Here is a 14,580-nt window from a genome sequence, read left to right as displayed (position 1 = left end):
GGCCTGGAATCAAAGAAACCCCTGTAAAACAAACTGCAGAAAAAAGTTCTAAAAAAACATTCGAAAAAGTTCTAAAAATGCCCCTAAAGAGACATGGGAGAAAGAGCTGATAAAGCTGAGGTAAATCGGAGTCTAGACAGCAAACCACACGGCCAGGCTGAGGATTAGAAGCCAAGGAATGCTTGCCGAATATTCGAGCTGATGTCACCCAAGCGTCGGTCAGAAATGCGGAGAGGATTCAGAGCACATTGGAACTGGGGCACATTTCACAACGCTCCGACTTTCCGCGACGGAGTGTGTGCGGAAAGAAAAGAAGAAGCCAAAAATGAAAGAGCGGCGAAACCGATCTGAGGAAAGGAAGAGGCCTGGGAGAAAATGGGAGAATGCTGTGGGAAAAAGAATCGAGGGGGACGTGTGTCCGCGGAGACGGTTTCGTGTGGAGGCCTCTGCTTCCCGCAGAGTTTGCCTTTCCCAGTGGGTTCTGGAATAACCAGAATAATGCGTGGCTTAGTGGCAAGAGCCCCGGCTTGGGAGGCAGAGGTCATGGGTTCGAATTCCGGCTCAGCCGCTTGTCAGCTGTGTGACTGTGGGCAAGTCACTTCACTTCTCTGGGCCTCAGTTCCCTCATCTGTAAAATGGAGAGGAAGACTGTGAGCCTCATGTGGGACAACCTGATTACTCAGTATATACCCCAGCGCTTAGAACAGTGCTATGCACCTAGTAAGTGCTTAACAGATACCAATATTATCATTATTATTATCATTATTATTATTATTATTTTGAGCCCCAACTTGGGAGCCACAGGTTGTGGGTTCTAATCCCTGCTCCGCCACTTGGCAGCTGGGTGAATTTGGGCAAGTCACTTCACTTCTCTGTGCCTCAGTGCCCTCATCTGCAAAATGGGGGTAAAGACTGTGAGCACCACGTGGGGCGACCTGATCACCTTGTATCTACCCCAGTGCTTAAAACAGTGTGTGGCTCATAGTATGCTCTTAACAAATACCATCATTATTATCTTTATTTTATAATGCAATACTATTAATTGTATTTATTCAATTTACATTTGTAAGGGCTTACTATGTGCCAGACACTTTACTAAGCGCTGGGGTAGATAGAAGCTAGTCAGTCCATGTGGGACTCACATTCTGAATCATCATTTCACAGACGAGGGAACCGAAGCCCAGAGAAGTGAAGTGATTTGCCCAAGGCCACATAGCAGACGAGCGGCTGAGTAGGATTAGAACCCAGGTCCTCCTGACTCCTGGGCCTGAGCTATATCCACTAGGCCTCGCTGCTTCTTGTAGCCAATTGAGCGCTAACTCTGTGCAGTGCATTGTTCTAAGCGCTTAGGAAAGTACAGTTCAACAGAATTAGGGACACATTCCCTTTCCATAATGACTTTAGAGTGTAGAGGACAGCGACATTAATATGAATAAACTATATTATTTAATAATAATAATAGAGATGAAGAATTACAGTATTTGTTAAGCGCTTACTACGTGCCAAGGACCATTCTAAGTGCTGGGGTAGATACAGAGTCATCAGGTTGTCCCACGTAGGGCTCAGTCTTCATCCCCATTTTCCAGATGAGATAACTGAGGCCCAGAGAAGTGAAGTGACTTGCCCGGGGTCACACAGCAGCAGCGTGGCTCAGTGGAAAGAGCCCGAGCTTGGGAGTCAGAGGTCATGGGTTCTAATCCCGACTCCGCCACTTGTCAGCTGTGTGTCTTTGGGCAAATCACTTAACTTCTCTGGGCCTCGGTTACCTCATCTGGAAAATAGGGATTGAGACCGTGAGCCCCACGTGAGACAGGGACTTTGTCCAACTCGATCTGCTTGTATCCACCCCAGCGCTTAGTACAGTGCCTGGCACATTGTTAAGCACTTAACAAATGCCATGACTATTATTATTATTAGTAATAGTAGTAGTAGATACAGCCCGGGCCTGGGAGTCAAAAGGACCTGGGTTCTAATCCTGGTCCGCCACTTGTCTGCTGTGTGACACTGGGCAAGTCTTTTCATTTCTCTGGGTCTCAGTTCCCTCCTCTGTAAAATGGGGATCAACCGTGATCCTCCCGTGGGACGACCTGATGACCCTGTATCTCCCCCAGCGCTTAGAACAGTGCTGTGCACATAGTAAGCGCTTAACAAATACCGACATTATTATTATTATTATTAAAATGGGGATTAAGACCGTGAGCCCTACGTGGGACATGGACTGTGTCCAATGAGATTATTTTCTATCTACCCCAGCGCTTAAAAAAGTGCTTGCCACTTTATATCGTAATTTCTTACTTCATTCAATAGTATTTATTGAGCGCTTACTATGTGCAGACCACTGTACTAAGCGCTTGGAATGTACAAATCGTCAAGAGATAGCGACAGTCCCTGCCCTTTGACGGGCTTACAGTTACTTCATTTCATTTATTTTTGTGAGGGCTTACAATGGGCCAAACACTGTACTAATCACAAGTTAGTCAGGTTGGACACAATCCCGGTCCCACGTTGGGCTCACGGTTTTAATACCACTTAAAAACAACAAAACAAAAACTGGTTCGCCGATAGTCAATCAGTTGATGGTATTCATTGTGCACGTACTGCGGGCAGAGCACTGTGCTAAGCCCTCTAACTTGCTCCCTTTGCTCTCCCCCCTCCCATCCCCACAGTACCTCTGTCCTTATCTGTCATTTTATTTATTTGTATTGATGTCTGTCTCCCCGCCTCTACTGTCTGAGCTGGTTGTGGGCAGGAATTGCCACTGTGTACTGTTGTATCATTCTTTCCCAAGCGCCTAGCACAGTGCTCTGCACACAGCTAGCACCCGATCATTCTCGGTCTCCTACGCTGGAGCCTCCTCCCCCTCCCATCCTTTAACTGTCGGAGTTCCTCAAGGGTCAGTTCTCGGCCCTCTTCCGTTCTCCATTTACACTCACTCCCTCGGTGAACTCGTCCGCTCTCACGGCTTTGACTACCATCTCTACGCAGATGACACGCAGATCTACATCTCCGCCCCTGTCCTCTCCCCCTCCCTTCGGGCTCGCGTCTCCTCCAGCCTCCGGGACGTCTCCACCTGGATGTCGGCCCGCCACCTAAAACTCAACGTGAGCGAGACCGAGCTCCTCATCTTCCCTCCCGAACCCGGTCCGCTCCCGGACTTCTCTATCACCGTGGATGGCACGACCATCCTTCCCGTCCCGCAGGCCCGCAATCTCGGTGTCATCCTTGACTCGTCCCTCTCGTTCACCCCACGCGTCCTATCCGTTACCGAGACCTGCCGGTTTCACCTCTACGATATCGCCAAGATCCGCCCTTTCCTCTCCACCCAGACGGCTACCTTACCGTTACGGGCTCTCGTTATATCCCGGCTAGACTACCGTGTCGGCCTTCTCTCTGACCTCCCTTCCTCCTCTCTCGCCCCGCTCCGGTCTATTCTTCACTCCGCCGCCCGGCTCATCTTCCCGCAGAGACGATCTGGGCCTGTCACTCCCTTTCTTAAAAACCTCCAGTGGTTGCCTATCGACCTCCGCTGCAAACAAAAACTCCTCACTCTAGGCTTCGAGGCTCTACGTCACCTTGCCCCTTCCTACCTCTCCTCCCTTCTCTCTTCCTACCGCCCACCCCGCACGCTCCGCTCCTCCGCCGCCCACCTCCTCGCCGTCCCTCGGTCTCGCCCGTCCCGCCGTCGACCCCCGGGTCGCGTCCTCCCGCGGTCCCGGAACGCCCTCCCTCCTCACCTCCGCCAAACCGATTCTCTTTCCCTCTTCAAAACCTTACTTAAAAATCACCTCCTCCAAGAGGCCTTCCCAGACCGAGCTCCTCTTCCCCCTCTACTCCCTCTGCCATCCCCCCTTTACCTCTCCGCAGCTAAAGCCTCATTTTCCCCTTTTCCCTCTGCTCCTCCACCTCTCCCTTCCCATCCCCACGGCACCGTACTCGTCCGCTCGACTGTCTATATTTTCATTACCCTATTTATTTTGTTAATGAATTGTACATCGCCTCGATTCTATTTAGTCGCCATCGGTTTTTACGAGATGTTCTTCCCCTTGACGCTGTTTAGTGCCATCGTTCTCGTCTGTCCGTCTCCCCCGATCAGACCGTAAGCCCGTCAAACGGCAGGGACCGTCTCTATCTGTTGCCGACTTGTTCATCCCAAGCGCTTAGTACAGTGCTCTGCACATAGTAAGCGCTCAATAAATACTATTGAATGAATGAATGAACACAATTGCACTGAGTTGAATCACAATATAACAATTCCTGTATCTCCCCCAGCGCTTAGAAAAGCAGAGTGGCTCAGTGGAAAGAGCCCGGGCTTTGGAGTCAGAGGTCGTGGGTTCGAATCCCGGCTCGGCCGCTTGTCAGCTGTGGGACTGTGGGCAAGTCACTTCACTTCTCGGTGTCTCAGTACCGTCATCTGTAAAATGGGGATGAAGACCGTGAGCCCCACGTGGGACGACCTGATTCCCCTGTGTCTCCCCCAGCGCTTAGAACGGTGCTCGGCACATAGTAAGCGCTTAACAAATACCAACATTATTAGGAGTAGTAGTGGTACGGTGATTGGCAAATAATGAGCGCTTAACAAATACCGTTGAAAAGCAAAGCAAAACTCAACAACAATAAAAAAGAAACCACCCTCTTATCGACGTTTCCCGCTGGCTTCATTCCCGGTGCGAGAACAGCTGTGTGACGTTCAGGCCGGCAGCACCATCTGCTGGAAAATCCGCATCCCACTCCTCCCCAATCACTTACTGGTATTTATTGGGCGCTTACTGTGTTCGGGGCACTATACTAAGCGCTTGGGGGAGTCCACTCTAACAGTCGATGACCACCTTCCCTGCCCACAACGAGCTTACAGTCTAGAGGACAGAGCATGGGCCCGGGAGTCAGAAGGATCTGGGTTCTAATCCCGACTCTGCCACTCGGCTATGTGACCTTGGGCAAGTCGCTTCAGTTCTCTGGGCCTCCGTTTCCTCATCCGTCAAATGGGGATGAAGACTGATTCCCATGTGGGACGGGGATGGTGTCCAACCTGATTACGTTGTAATAATAGGAATAATGATGGTATTTTTAAAGCGCTTACTTTGTGCCAAGCACTGTGCGACAAGCCCTGGGGTAGATACAAGGTCATCAGGTTGTCCCAGATGGGGCTCACGATCTCAATCCCCGTTTTACAGAAGAGGGAACTGAAACTCAGAGAAGTGAGGCGGCTGGCCCGAGGTCACACAGCAGACAAGTGGCGGAGCTGGAATTAGAACCCATGACTCTCTGACTCCCAAGCCTGCGCTCTTCCCACTAAGCCACTCTGCTTCTCTACCCTACTACCGACTGCTTGATACAGAGTAAGCGCTTAACAAATAGCGCATTACTGAGGAGGCAGGAAGCACTCCAAGTTTTCAGTCAGAATTTTTTTTTTTAATGATGCATTTATTAAGTACTTGCTGTGTGCCAGACGCTGTACTAAGCACTAGGATAGACACATGCAAATCTGCTCGGATGCAGCCCCTGTCCCACATGGGGCTCACTCTCCTAATCCCCATTTTACAGATGAAGGAACTGAGGCACTAAGAAGTGAAGAGACTAGCCCAAGGTCACACAACAGACAAGCGACAGACTCAGGTTTAGAACCCGGGTCCCATGACTCCCAGCCCTGTGTTCTTTAGAGAAGCAGCGTGGCTCAATGGAAAGAGCCCGGGCTTGGGAGTCAGAGGTCATGGGTTCGAATTCTGGCTCTGCCACTTGTCAGCTGTGTGACTGTGGGCGAGTCACTTCACGTCTCTGGGCCTCAGTTCCCTCATCTGTAAAATGGGGATTAACTGTGAGCCTCACGCGGGACAACCTGATTACCGTGTATCTACCCCAGTGCTTAGAACAGTGCTCTGCACATAGTAAGCACTTAACAAATACCAACATTATTATTATTATTATTATTTCCTGTAGACCCCTCAGCACCCAATTAAAATTCTTAGTTTGTGGCATTAATTGAACAGTGATGGAGCGCTGTGCGAAACGCTTGGAACAGTACAACACTAGGAAGGAGTGCGGCCTAGTGGGACCTGGAAGTCAGGAGGACTTGGGTTCTAATCCAGTCTCTGCCATTTGTCTGCTGTGTGACTTTGGGCAAGTCACTTCACTTCTCTGGGCCTCAGTTGCCTCATCTGTAAAATGGGGATTGAGACTGTGAGCCCCACGTGGGACAAGGATTGGGTCCAACCCGATTGACTTGAATCCACCCCAGCACTTAGCACAGTGCCTGGTACATAGTAAGCGCTTAACAAATACCACAATAATCATTATTCTTATTCCAATAGAAGTCAGTCGCGTGTTCCCTGCCCCCAATAATAGCGATAAGGGTTATTAAGCGCTCACTATGTGCCAACCGCTGTTCTTAGCGCTGAGAGAGATACAAGATGATTCTGTGGGAAACGGTCGCGAAGAATGTGTGAGAAGAGCTATTTCATCCCTGTTTTACCGATGAGGAAAGTGAGGCCCAGAGCATGGCGTAGTGGCTAGAGCCTGGGAGCCAGAAGGTCATGGGTTCTAATCCTCACTCTGCCATTTGCCTGCTGTGTGACCTTGGCCAAGTCGCATCACTTGTCTGGGCCTCATGTTCTTCATCTGTAAAATGGGGAGCGAGACTGTGAGCCCCACGTGGGACAAGGGACTGTATCCAACCCGGTTAGCTTGTATAATAACGATTATGGTATTTGTTAAGCTCTTACTGTGTGCCAAGCACTCCACACCAGCGCTTAGTATAGTGCCTGGCACATAGTAAGCACTTAACAAAAACCACAATTATTATTATTATTATTTTTGCCTCCGCTCCCACAGCAGTCAGGGGGACAAAGTGGGATGAGAACCCAGGCCCTCCGACTCCCAGCCGAGGCTGCTTCTCGACAAACTGGAAATTGCCAAGTGTGAAACCACTTGGCATGAGGGGATTTCTGCCCTCTCCAGGGTTCGATGAGCCGGCCTCAAGTGGCTTAGAGAAGCGGCATGGGCGGAGTGGATAGAGCACAGGCCTAGGAGGTCCTGGGTTCTAATCCTGCTCCACTGCCTGCCTGCTGTGTGACCTTGGGCAAGTCACTTCACATCTCTGGGCCTCCGCTCTCTCATCTGTAAAATGGGGATTGAGACTGTGAGCCCCATGAGGGACAGGGACTGTTTCCAGCCCCAATTTGTGTGTATTCATTCATTCATTCATTCATTCAATAGCATTTATTGAGCGCTTACTATGTGCAGAGCACTGTACTAAGCGCTTGGAATGAACAAGTCGGCAACAGATAGAGACGGTCCCTGCCGTTTGACGGGCTCACGGTCTAATCGGGGGGAGACGGACAGACAAGAACAATGGCAATAAATATCCACCCTGGCGCTTAGTACAGTACCCAGCACAAAATAAGCACTTAACAGTTCCCACAATTATCATTATTATTACCTCCTCCCGCGTGCCAGCCCCCCTCTGCAAATCTAGATTCCTTAGGGCACGTTCAGGCAGTCGTATTTATCGGGCACTGACTGTGTGCACAGCACTGTACTAAGCATTTGGGAGAGTATAATACAGCAACACCCAGCCAGGTCGCCTGCCCACGATGAGGTCACACTCTCCTTTTCTTCTTTTTTAGGTGATCAGAGAAGTGTACAGCGGCTGCAGTGGAAACGCGGATTCAGACGGCCCTTCCTCCACCTCCCCCGTGCACAAGACGGAACTGGAAAAGGTAAAATCAGCCACAGCCATCCACGTTCCCTTCCATCTTGAAGGCGTCGGGAGGGATTCGCAACCCGAAGACCCCAGTCCGTAAACTCGTTAACGGCTAGGGACCGGCTCTGCTAATTCTGTACTGTTGTAGTAACAACAGTAATAATAATAATAATTATAATAATAAGAGTAGTGGTATTGGAGAAGCAGCGTGGCTCAGTGGAAAGCGCACGGGCTTTGGAGTCAGAGGTCATGGGTTCGTATGCCGGCTCCACCACTTGTCAGCTGTGTGACTGTGGGCAAGTCACTTCACTTCTCTGGGCCTCAGTTACCTCATCTGGGAAATGGGGATTAAGACCGTGAGCCCCACGTGGGACAACCTGATTCCCCTGCGTCTCCCCCAGCGCTTAGAACCGTCCTCTGCACATAGTAAGCGCTTAACAAATACCAACATTATTATTTGTTAAGGGCTTACTGTGTGGCAGGCACTGTTCTAAGCTCTGGGGTGCATATAAGCAAATTGGGTTGGTGCAGTCTCAATCCCCGTTTTGATAATAATAATAAAATAATTCTGGTATTTGTTAAGCATTTACCAAAGCACTGTTCTAAACGCTGGGGTAGATACAAGCTAATCAGGTTGGACCCGATCCCTGTCCCACATGGGGCTCACAGTCTTAATCCTCATATTACAGATGAGGGAACTGAGGCCCAGAGAAGTTAAGTGTCTTGCCCAAGGTCACACAGCAGACAAGCGGCGGAGCCGGGATTAGAACCCACGTCCTCTGACTCCCAAGCCCGGGCTCTTTCCACTAAGCCATACTGCTTCTCGTTCTATAGATGAGGTGACTGAGCTATAGAGAAGTGAAGTGACTTGGCCAAGGTCACACAGCCGACAAGGTCACTGCTCTATCCAACCCCCATGCTGCTTCTCCTATACACTCCCAGGCTCTCAGGCCAGGGCTCTGCATGCAGTACGCGCTTAATAAATAACAATCATAATAATAATAATTATTAATTGTATTTGTTAAGCGCTTACTTTGTGTCAAGCACTGTTCTAATCACTGGGGTAAATACAGAGTAATCAGGTTGTCCTACATGGGGCTCACAATCTTAATCCCCATTTTCCAGATGAGATAAGTGAAGCCCAGAGAAGTGAAGTGACTTGCCCAGAGTCACACAGCTGACAAGTGAAGGAGGCGGGATTAGAACCCACAACCTCTGGCTCCCAAGCCCAGGCTCTTTCCACTAAGCCCCGCTGCTTCTCACTGATACCATAGATGGATTGATTTGAAAGCTAAAACGTTTAAAACCTACCTGTCACTTGGGAAAGGCCCGGGCTGTGGAAATACCTTGGATTGTCAATCGTTCAGTCGATCCCCAGTATTTATTGAGCGCTCTCTGTGTACAGACACTGTACTAAGCGCTTGGGAGAGTGCAGTGCATTAATAGGCACGGTCCCTGCCCCAAAGGAATCAGCATGACATAGTGGATAGAGCCAGGGCCTGGGAGGCAGAGGTTGTGGGTTCTAATCCTGGCTCTGCCACTTGTCTTCAGTGTGACCTTGGGTAAGTCACTTCACTTCTCTGTGTCCTAGTTTCCTCATCTGGAAAATGGGGATTAAAACCGTGAGCCCCCATGTGGGACAGGGACTGGATCCAACCTGATTGCCTTCTATCTACCCCAGCACTTTAGTACAGGGCCTGGCACAAAATGAGCGCTTAACAAACGCCACGATTATTATTATTATTGTTTTCAAGGAGCACCAGGGTGTTTAGATCAGTACCATGCTTTACCTTGGCCCCCTCAAATAATAATAATAATAATAATGATGGGATTTGTTAAGTCCTTACTATGTGCCAAGCACTGTTCTAAGCACTTAGGGTAGATACGAGGTAATCAGGTTGTCCCACGTGGGGCTCACAGTCTTCATCCCCATTTTACAGTTGAGGTAACTGAGGCACAAAAAAGTGAAGTGACCCGCCCAAAGTCACACAGCTGACAAGTGGCAGAGCCAAGATTAGAATCCATGACCTGTGACTACCAAGCCCGGGTTCTTTCCACTAAGCCACGTTGTATCTTTCCATAGCTCAGGGATGAAGGCCAATTGACCGGGGAGTCAGAAGGACATGGGTTCTACTCTTGACTCCATCATTGGTCTGCTGTGTGATCTTGGGCAAGTCACTTCACTTCTCTGGGCCTCAGTTCCCTCATCAGTAAAATGGGGATTGAGACTGTGAGCCCCAGGTGGGGCAGCGACTGCATTCAACTCAATCTGCTTGTATCCACCCCAGCGCTTAGTACAGTGCTTGGCACTCTGGATATAAGCAGAGAAGGAACTTGGCTTAGGGGAAGGTCTTGGGTTCTAATCCCAACTCTGCCACATGTCTTCTGTGTGACCTTGGGCAAGTCGTTTCACTTCTCTGTGCCTCAGTTCCCTCATCTGGAAAAGAGGGATGAAGACTGTGAGCCCCATGAGGGACAACCTGATTACCTTGTATCTATGTCAGTGCTTAGAACAGTGCTTGGCACATAGAGAAGCAGCGTGGCTCAGTGGAAAGAGCATGGGCTTGGGAGTCAGAGGTCATGGGTTCGAATCCCAGCTCGGCCACTCGTCAGCTGTGTGACTTTGGGCAAGTCACTTGACTTCTCGGTGCCTCAGTGACCTCATCTGTAAAATGGGGATGAAGACCATGAGCCCCACGTGGGACAACCTGATTCCCCCGTGTCTACCCCAGCGCTTAGAACAGTGCTCAGCACATAGTAAGCGCTTAACAAATACCAACATTATTATTAACATTATTAACAAATACCATTATTATTATTAAGGTGGTTGCGGGCAGAGGACATGGCTGTTAAACTGTCATATGGTCGTCTCCCAAGTGCTTAGTACCGTGCGCTCCACACGGTAAGCGCTCAGTAAATACGATCGACCGACTGGCACGTAGTCAGCGCTTATCAAATACTATTAAAATACCATTAAGTGAAAATACTGTACGTGCTCGGCGCACGCTAAGCGCTCAATAAACACAAGTGAATGAATGAATTAAAGCCAAAAAACAAGGAAAAGTTCTTTCTTAGCATCTGTGAGCAGAGCCCCGTGCGGGCGTGGTGGCTTTTCCTGGTTTAGCTGGGAAAGCAGTCTCCGCGATTGACCTCTCGACCGTCCTGGGGCGTCCGTCTGGGCGTCTGGGGGTTCGGCCCACAGTTTTCCCAGCGCTCCGACCTGTGTCCGCCGCGTCCCCTGAGCGAGGAGTGACCCCATCCCTCTGTTCCCGCAGAAACTGTCCTCGGAGAGGCCCAGCTCGGACGGCGAGGGCGCTGCCGACAACGGACCCGCTCTGTGTAACGGAAAGGAACAAGGTGAGTGTCCGCCCGGGGCCCGGAGGACACCCACCCCCCAAGAGTGACCGGGGGTGAGCCGCTTAACCTCTGACGGGCCTCAGTTTACACCCCTGAAAAACGGGAAGAGGTTCGATCCTGAACCCTTCTGGACTGTAAGGTCGTCGTGGGCAGGGAATAATGATAATAATAATGATGATGGTATTTGTTAAGCGCTTACTATGTGCCAAGCGCCGCTCTAAGCACTTGGGGGAATACAAGATAATCAGATCGTCCCACGTGGGACTCACCGTCTTCAACCCCATTTTCCAGATGAGGGAACTGAGGCCCAGTGAAGTGACTTGCCCAAAGCCACCCGTCTGACAAGTGGTGGAGCTTGGATTAAAACCCATGACCTCTGACTCCCAAGCCCGGGCTCTTTTCACTGAGCCAGGCTGCTTCTCAATGTGTCTGTTTATTTTTCGGTTGTTCGTTCGTTCAGTTGTATTTTTTGAGCACTTACGTGCAGAGCACTGTGCTCAGTGCTTGGATAGTACAATTCAGCAACAAAGAGAGATAATCCCTACCCAACAATGGGTTTACATCTAGACGGGGGGAGACAGACCAAAAAAACGGGAAACAGCCATCAATAGCGTCAGTGTAAATAAATAGAATTAGAGATATATGCACATGATTAATAAAATAAGTAGAATAGTAAATATGTACATATATGCACACGAGTGCTGTGGGGTGGGGGGGGGGGCGGTACAGCAGAGGGAGGGAGTCGGGGCGATGGGGAGGGGAAGCAGAGAGGAAAAGGGGGGCTTAGTCCGGGAAGGCCTCCTGGAGGAGGTGAGCTCTTTCCTCCCAAGCGTTTAGTACAATGCTCTGCCCACAGTAAGTACTCAATAAATACAACTGATGGGATGACGGATGAGGTAACTGAGGCCCAGGGAAGTGAAGCGACTTGCCCGAGGTCATCCAGCAGACAAATGGCGGAGCCAGGATTAGAACCCAGATCTTCCCAACTATCAGACCCGGGCTGTAGCCATTAAGTCGTGCTGCTTCTCGTTTGGATTTGCTTTCCTGCTCCCAGGGCCCCACGGCCAGCCGGCCGTCTTTCTACCCGCCCGCCACAGATGGAGAATTAAAACCTCCCCGCAGGTCGAGGAGAACCTGATTCGGGGACACGAAGTTTCCACCCAAAGTTCCCACCGGAAATATCTGCCCTGACTTTCCAATTCCGTTTCCAGCTTTCTTTTCGGGGAATCCTAGGGTTGTGATCAGGTAACGCAGCGTGGCCTAGAGAACAGAACCCGGGTCCCAGAATTAAAAGGATCGGGGTTCTAATTCCGCCGCCGCCAATTGCTTGCCGTGTGACCTTGGGCGAGTCATTTAATTCCCAGCACCTCAGCTTCCTCAACTGTAAAATGGGGGTGCCTGTTCTCACTCCTACTTAGACTGCAAAACAGGGACTCTGTCTGTAATCAGTACCTACCTCCAGTCCTTGGAACGGCGTCTGACATATCGTCGTGGGCGAGAGGTCAGCGGCACGATCAGACAAGGTGGAGGTACGGTGAGAAGGTTGGCATTAGAGGACTTAGAGCAGTGCTTGGCACGTAGTAAGCACTTATCAAATACCATCACTAGAGGAGTGAATTGTGCGGGCCCGGTGGGAGTAGGAGAGTAGTGAAGTGAGGTAGGAGGGGGGAAGGGGATGGAGGCTTTTGAAGCTGCGGGTGAGGAATTTCTGGCCTGCAAATTTCTCCCTCTTCATATCCCACGGACAATGAATCTCCCCGACTTCAAAGTCTTCTTGAAGGCCCATCTCCTCCAGGAGGCCTTCCCTGACTAAGCCTCCTTTCCTCTTCCCCCACTCCCTTCTGCGTCACCCGGGCCCTTGGATTTGACCCTTTATTCACCCCTCTCTCAGCCGCACAGCACTTTTGTCCATGATTTACTTATTCTTGTTAATAGCTGTCTCCCCATCTAGACTGTAAGCTCACTGTGGGCAGGGAACTTGTATATTGTAGTGTTCCAAGCGCTTAGACAGTTCCTTGAGCAAAGTAAGTGCTCAATAAATATGACTGTTTGATGATTTCAGTTATTAATGGTAATAATAATGTTGGTATTTGTTAAGCACTTACTATGTGCAGAGCACTGTTCCAAGCGCTGGGGTAGATACAGGGTCATCAGGTTGTCCCATGTGAGGCTCACAGTCTTCATTCCCATTTTACAGATGAGGTAACTGAGGCACAGAGAAGTAAAGTGACTCGCCCTCAGTCACACAGCTGACAAGCAGCAGAGCCGGGATTCGAACCCATGAACTCTGACTCCCAAGGCCGGGCTCTTTCCACTGAGCCAATAGGTCTGGAACTATCCTCCCCTCTCCAGAAATCACAGCTGTTCTATAACAAATTCCTTGACGTCTCACATGTTAACACTCTGTTCTAGCACGGCTGGGCTGAATGCAATACCCCAGTCGTACATCTCTTAGAGAGGCCTCGTGGATGGAGCGCGGGCCTGAGAGTCAGAAGGTCGTGGGTTCTAATTCCGGCTCCACCACGCGTCTGCTGTGTGACCTTGGGCCAGTCACTTCCCTTCCTCTAGGCCTTAGAGAACAGGGACCGGGACTGCATCCAACCCCGTTTGCTTGTATCCACCCCAACGCTTAGTACAGGGCCTGGAACACAGTAAGTGCTGAACAGTCAGCACAGTTATTATTATTATTTTTACCTCTCTGGCGGGAGGATGAGTCCGTGGAGAGGAGAAAGCTTCCCAGATCGATCAGAGGTGTAAATTGAGCAGTTACCACGTTCCCTGCCCGTAATGAGCTTATAGCGTAGACGGGGAGACAGACATTAAGAAGGAGGGAGTCGTAAGAGTCTGTCGAAGAGGCTTCACCTTTCAGATTTCGGGTTCTGCCCTGCTCCTCTTGAACCCTGGACCGAGGCCGTTGGCCTTGTTGGGCAGCCAGCCTGGGACTCTCCCTAGAGCCACACTGGGCAGTGGGCAGGATTTGCTGTGTGACCTTGGGCAGCTCATTTAACTTAATAATGATGTTGGTATTTGTTAAGCGCTTACTATGTGCAGAGCACTGTTCTAAGCTCTGAGGTAGATACAGGGTCATCAGGTTGTCCCACGGGAGGTTCACAGGTAATCCCTATTTTACAGATGAGGTAATTGAGGCACAGAGAAGTGAAGCGACTCGCCCACAGTCACACAGCTGACGAGTGGCAGAGGCGGGATTTACTGACCTTCCCTATCCATAAGGAGCTCACAGTCTAGAAGATACGACTGAACGAATAAAATAGTGGTATTTTTTAGGCACTTGTTCTGAGCCGGTGCTGTTCTGAGCACTGGGCAGATACAAGTTACCCGGGCTGGACACAGTCCCTGATAACAGTGGGGCTACCAGTCCTCATCCCCGTTTTACAGAAGAGAGAGCTGAGGTACGGGAAAGTGAAACGTTTGCTTGTATAGAACCCAGGTCCTGCTGACTCCCGGGCCCGGGCTCTAGCCACTAGGCCACACTGGGGATGAAGACCGTGAGCCGCATGTGGGACGGG

At 50.3% G+C, this 14,580-nt stretch overlaps 1 protein-coding gene across 1 annotated transcript in view; it reads left to right on the top strand.

Moving 5' to 3' along the window:
* Positions 1-14,580, top strand: part of AFAP1 (actin filament associated protein 1) — a 165,169-nt gene that overhangs the window by 115,642 nt on the left and 34,947 nt on the right. The window contains exons 8-9 of the mRNA XM_029064139.2: positions 7,620-7,712; positions 10,972-11,053. Of these exons, the coding sequence (XP_028919972.1) occupies positions 7,620-7,712; positions 10,972-11,053 (175 nt within the window). The remainder of the gene's footprint in view (positions 1-7,619; positions 7,713-10,971; positions 11,054-14,580) is intronic.

Source organism: Ornithorhynchus anatinus, chromosome 4 (genome assembly GCF_004115215.2).
Source record: "Ornithorhynchus anatinus isolate Pmale09 chromosome 4, mOrnAna1.pri.v4, whole genome shotgun sequence".
NCBI lineage: Eukaryota > Metazoa > Chordata > Mammalia > Monotremata > Ornithorhynchidae > Ornithorhynchus > Ornithorhynchus anatinus.
This window is presented reverse-complemented; position numbering and strand designations above follow the sequence as displayed.